This window comes from Poecilia formosa, unplaced genomic scaffold, assembly GCF_000485575.1.
Source record: "Poecilia formosa unplaced genomic scaffold, Poecilia_formosa-5.1.2 Scaffold697, whole genome shotgun sequence".
In the NCBI taxonomy this organism is placed as follows: Eukaryota; Metazoa; Chordata; class Actinopteri; order Cyprinodontiformes; family Poeciliidae; genus Poecilia; species Poecilia formosa.
In genome coordinates this window covers 68,506-73,397 of record NW_006800636.1, presented here as the reverse complement: position 1 = coordinate 73,397, position 4,892 = coordinate 68,506, and the positions used below count along the sequence as shown (strand labels likewise).

General features: G+C 44.4%; 2 protein-coding genes across 3 annotated transcripts in view; both read left to right on the top strand.

The window, feature by feature from the left end:
- The first annotated feature begins 479 nt into the window (after window positions 1-479).
- On the top strand, window positions 480-2,276 carry eif1 (eukaryotic translation initiation factor 1). Its single transcript, XM_007542458.2, has 4 exons — window positions 480-680; window positions 1,110-1,273; window positions 1,372-1,473; window positions 1,576-2,276. The coding sequence occupies exons 1-4, from the start codon at window positions 650-652 to the stop codon at window positions 1,618-1,620; spliced, it is 342 nt and encodes a 113-aa protein (XP_007542520.1). The 5' UTR covers window positions 480-649; the 3' UTR covers window positions 1,621-2,276.
- Window positions 2,277-3,059: 783 nt separating this feature from the next.
- si:ch211-198p11.6 (sperm mitochondrial-associated cysteine-rich protein) overlaps window positions 3,060-4,892 on the top strand; it is a 4,158-nt gene continuing 2,325 nt past the window's right edge. Inside the window, exons 1-3 of one of the 2 annotated variants that reach the window (XM_007542457.2) lie at window positions 3,060-3,184; window positions 3,463-3,518; window positions 3,811-3,921. In XM_007542457.2, the coding sequence (XP_007542519.1) occupies window positions 3,513-3,518; window positions 3,811-3,921 (117 nt within the window). In that variant the 5' untranslated portion in view covers window positions 3,060-3,184; window positions 3,463-3,512. Of the gene's footprint in view, window positions 3,363-3,462; window positions 3,519-3,810; window positions 3,922-4,892 lie in introns of both variants that reach the window. The other variant, XM_007542456.2, reaches the window with a different exon arrangement.

The following is a 4,892-nucleotide window of genomic DNA, read 5'->3' as shown; positions in this document are numbered from 1 at the left end:
TATATAAATATTACATAAATGACTTGGTCTTAGATTAATATATGTATTTTATAAATGATAAAGCTCTTTGAAATGAATGAATCCTGAAGATTCACTTCCTTTCCAACAGCCATAAGTGCCACAACTAGTAACATTTGAATATTATTTTAAGCATAAATATTCCAATGAAACCCATTTCTGTAAACATGCTGTATTACCAGCAGTACTTAGACTAATCAGTAATTCAGTAGTTATTGTGATCATTATATGCAGTAATCTTTATAGTTTTCCGTAGTAATAGTAATCAATAGTTACAGTAATTTATACTTATAGTCGTCAATAGGTATGTTTTTGTCTCCTTGTTGTGATGATGACTTCACGTTCACAGAAAATGACGTAATCTTTCCGGTAATGTGGAGAAACCTTCTCGGGGCGGGACTTCTGAGCCGCACGACAGTTACGCGTTGACGTCAGTTTCGGGGCGTGTCTATAAAGCCTTGTTTTCGCAGCTCTTGTCTCCATTTTGTGAGAGCTGGTGAGAACGAGCCGACCGGGCGTCCCAGCGAGCAGAACCCACTAAAACAACCAGAACAGGAGAGAAAAGAGACAGTCAGCAGCCGAACCGCCCCAGAACCAAGTTATTATCCGAAAGGAAAGCAAATCTTATCGTATGTCCGCTATCCAGAACCTCCAAACTTTTGGTGAGTGCTTTTCTGTCGACGCAGAAGGTGGGGGAAGGGCGGGAGGATTTTGAGGATTTTGTTGTTTTTTGAATTGATTTCCTTTAATTCTGTCTTAAGTTGATATGAGCGGTTTGATGTTAAAGAGTAGAACTCTAAAAACGTTTTGTTGTTGGGTTTTATTTTCTATCGGGATTGAGGCCTTCAGACCAAGAGCCGCCATTACTGGGCCTAAAGAAGCTAACGGTCCCCGCTATTGAGGCTGTTGGCTCCCCGAACCGGGACCGCTCTGATCCCCGGGTCAATTAATAGGGCCAGTTATTGTATAAATATATAGATTTTGTGGAGTAAGTTTGAAATATGATCACCCTCATAAAAACGGATATGTCTGTTATTGTTCCGGAAGTTGGATCAGGTCCAGACCCGGTTCTGATCGTCTTGTTCTTTCAGACCCCTTTGCTGATGCAACTAAGGGTGATGACCGCCTCCCAGCCGGGACTGAGGACTACATCCACATAAGAATCCAGCAGAGGAACGGCAGGAAGACCCTCACCACTGTCCAGGGCATCTCGGCCGACTATGACAAGAAGAAGCTAGTCAAGGCCTTCAAGAAGGTAACATGTGGCAGCACATCTGGAGCTGCAGCCGTTTCTGCCCTGAACGTTTACCTGGTTGTGCAGTGAGCCGACCTGCAGCTTGTTTCTGTTAACAGAAGTTCGCCTGCAATGGGACAGTGATCGAGCATCCGGAGTATGGTGAAGTGATCCAACTTCAGGGAGATCAGCGCAAGAATATCTGCCAGTTCCTGATTGAGGTAGTTAGTCCTAGTCCCCTCTGCGGAGGTAGTTAGTCCTAGTCCCCTCTGCGGAGGTAGTTAGTCTCAGGTCTTCATGGCTCGCTCTCTCTCTCTCTCCAGATTGATCTGGCCAAGGAGGAGCAGCTCAAAGTCCACGGCTTCTAGACGCGGCCGGTGGCCCCCCCTCTCTCCTGGACGGCCATCGCGACCCCTGTAACCCTAACCCCCTCCTATGTGCTGCTGTTGCTCTTCCTCCCTCTCCTCCCTCCTCTGCGACCCCACCAGCTCCTCTTAGCCAGCGGGCAATTACCTCTGAAGAACATGGGACTCTGTACCTCCACTACCGCCCTGCGACACCAGGGGGCAGTCTTGCTCTCACAAAGACACACCGCTGCAGCTCCACACATCAGGGATGAGTGGTGACGACCCTCCCTCACACACTTCCTCCTTCCATGTCCCTCTGGTTTTTCTTTTAGGTGCCACAAGGAGGCACTGCTTCATGTAACGTTTTTGTTTTGTACTTTAAGGTGTTTCAATAAAACGATGAGTCTCCATTTGCTGGGTGGAGTGTTGTCCTGGGGGGTCGGGTCGGAGGCGTCTGATTGACCGAAAGGTTTTAGTTTGCAGCAAATGGTTTGGTTGTAGCTATCCAAGCCGGTTCACTGTGATGGAGCGGTTCTGGTGCTGACCCGCTTTCCGGTTCGATTTTAACTAAATGTGCTTCTGGATGAGCTTCATGTCCTAAAATGCAATAATTTATGCAGAAGTATTAAAGCCATGCTGACTGAGATGGAAGGTTTCAATAAAGCTTTTACAGCCGATTCTGTGTGGATGGTTCTGATCAATCTGGAGTGAAAACCCAATCTGCTCTATACGCTTACTGCAACTTATCAGAACCAGGAAGATCCAATCTGGGTTCATTTCAATAGTTTTCTCATTTAATCAGAACTTTTCTGGACCCAGTTAGAATACTGAAGCTAATTTCAGTTAAATGGATCAATTAAACATTTTCAGACCTGAAGGAAACTGGTTCTGTACCTGACAAACGAGTTTCAGCAGAACCAGACTTGTACTGAATCTGTTTGCTGGTTATTTCTCTCGAGCTGTAAAAATAGGATTGAATCCTGGCAGCACTGTGTTAGCAGAGGTTCTGTTGACCTCCTGACCCCAGTTTAACTCCAGAGAACAGAGTCTGTTTAAAGATGGTGGTTCTGGTCTGGCCGTGTTCAGAACCAGCATCTGGTTTCCTTTCAAATAAAGGTTTAAACAAAACTTTTTTTTAACAGACCTAATAAATATGTATTACAAGTTTATGCTTTATAAAAAAGTAAATTAAGGGGGAATAATGCTACATTTATGAATTACCTGACAGATTACTTTGACTTGCTTTTTCTTCATGGAGTCCTGCATATTAAATTGTTTCCAACACTTAAGATTTGGTTACATTTTAGAAAATTTGCTCCTTTGAATAAAAATTGCCCAATTAAATTTAAAATAATTCAAAAACCCCTCTTTTTTTCTTCAAAGTGAAGGGGCAAAAAAGGAAGAAATTTCGCTCTCACCTCTTCGGTCCCTCGCAGGCTTCCGTCGGTCTCCATGGTAACGTTTTTGATGCCGCCATCGCTCGTTTGTTTTCGCTCTTCCTGCTTTTCTTCGACATTTCAGGATGAGGAAGAAGAAAAGCGACTTTATTTGGTTTCTGTTAGACTTGAGTTTCACTCTCTGAGCGGTGAGTTTAAATTGTTTCCAGAAAAGGTTCGGTAGAGCCGGTTCTGTTCATGTGGACCAGGTCCGGTTCTTTTTAGGGTTCTAGATTAGCTTTTTCATGCGAACAGTCTCCGGAGTCTGGAGCTGAAGTTGGCCTCTGATTGGGAGGTCGATTAAAGTGTTATTTCACTGATTTTAAGGTAAAACATCTAAAACAGGAGAAACATGTTAACCCTGAATGCTTCATCGATAGTGATACATAATCGAACATTGATGATCTGGCGGTGATTGCTGTTTCAGGCTCAGGAATCTGTTGAAGGTTCTGCTCCAGACGCAGGAGAAGACGCAGCATGCAGGTCAGCATCTAGAAAAGAAACATCTAGTGCAGGGGTGGGCAGCTCCAGGCCTGGAGGGTCTCCTGCAACTTTTAGGTGCATCTCTGAGTCAAACAATGAGGTCGTTAGCAGGACTCTGGAGAACCTGACTGCACTGAGGAGATTCAGCTGTTGGACCAGGGAGACGTCTAAGAGTTACAGGACACCAGCCCTCCAGGACCAGGATTGCCCACCCCTGGTCTAGATTGAGCAGGCCTGAAGATCTAGAATTGGTGGATCTACACTGACAGATGTGCTTGGGGCTGCCCTGCAGGTGCTGCCGCCCTGGGGCCTCGACCTCCCTCTCCCTGCAGTGATGCTGATCGCCGTCAGTCTCTATATGATGGTTCTGGGGGTCGGGCTGTGGGTCCGCTACTGCCTCAAGGTTGGTGCTGATGACTCGTTGGATCAGGGTTGGTTCTGATGGTGCCCTGCTTTAATATTCACACCCTGAACAACCATCTGAATACGGTTCTATTGGGTTTTTGAACCAGAAAATAATTTTTGGTTTTCGACAGTTTTACAAGTAAAAGCCTGAAAAGTGTGGCAGGCATCCGTCTTCCGCACTCCTCTCCCCTGGTGTTTCCACGGCAACCTTTGGTCTGAAGCCATCCAGCTGGTCTGATCAGGAGGCAGAAGCGTGACTCAGACGATGCAGCGCTAATGAAGAATGATCAGACTTTAACTAGACACCTGAGGCCTCATGTATGAAACACTGCGCAGTTTTCACACTAAAACTTGGAGTTCGGACAAATTTAGAAAAGAAAATCTGGATGTATAAAATCGTACGCACACTCTCATAGACAGTATAAGATACAAACCATCCTCTTACAATCGTAACATTTCAAAAACTGAAAACAACCTTCATTACTAACATCAACCGATTCAAAAACTATACCGTATAAACCAAAAATCACAATTCCAGTTGATCAATATTAGAAATATCCTATTAATAAATTAAACGTACCTTGTGCCTCTGTCATGGGGGCCTCTAATAATAAGATTTATTTATAACACTGTTGCAACTTTTCTTCTGTTCTCTCTGTTGCCAAGCAGCCGCTGCACAACACAAACAGCGGAAGCTCTCCCATCAAAATAAAAGCATTAAATTCAAAAACCAGAAGTCAACTAACAAAATAAAGGCAATAAACGCTAAAAAAGAACACAACAAATAAGGAGCTTACCCTGGGGTTATTTACAATATATTTTATTTAAAAGGTGTTTTCAGGGCACAAAAATAATAATAATAAATAAGAAACCCTCCAAAGTAAAGAGTAAAGCCTCCGGGTCGGACCTGCTGCTGCGGCAGAGCCTCCGGGTCGGCCTGTTTTCTCTCCAGTCAGAATGAAATGAGCC

Bases quoted from the DNA above. Each gene is read 5' to 3' on its own strand.
- eif1 (XM_007542458.2), top strand. From the start codon at position 650: ATGTCCGCTATCCAGAACCTCCAAACTTTTG. The intron at 681-1,109 runs GTGAGTGCTTTT...TTGTTCTTTCAG, and splicing joins CCAGAACCTCCAAACTTTTG to ACCCCTTTGCTGATGCAACT. The intron at 1,474-1,575 runs GTAGTTAGTCCT...CTCTCTCTCCAG, and splicing joins TCTGCCAGTTCCTGATTGAG to ATTGATCTGGCCAAGGAGGA.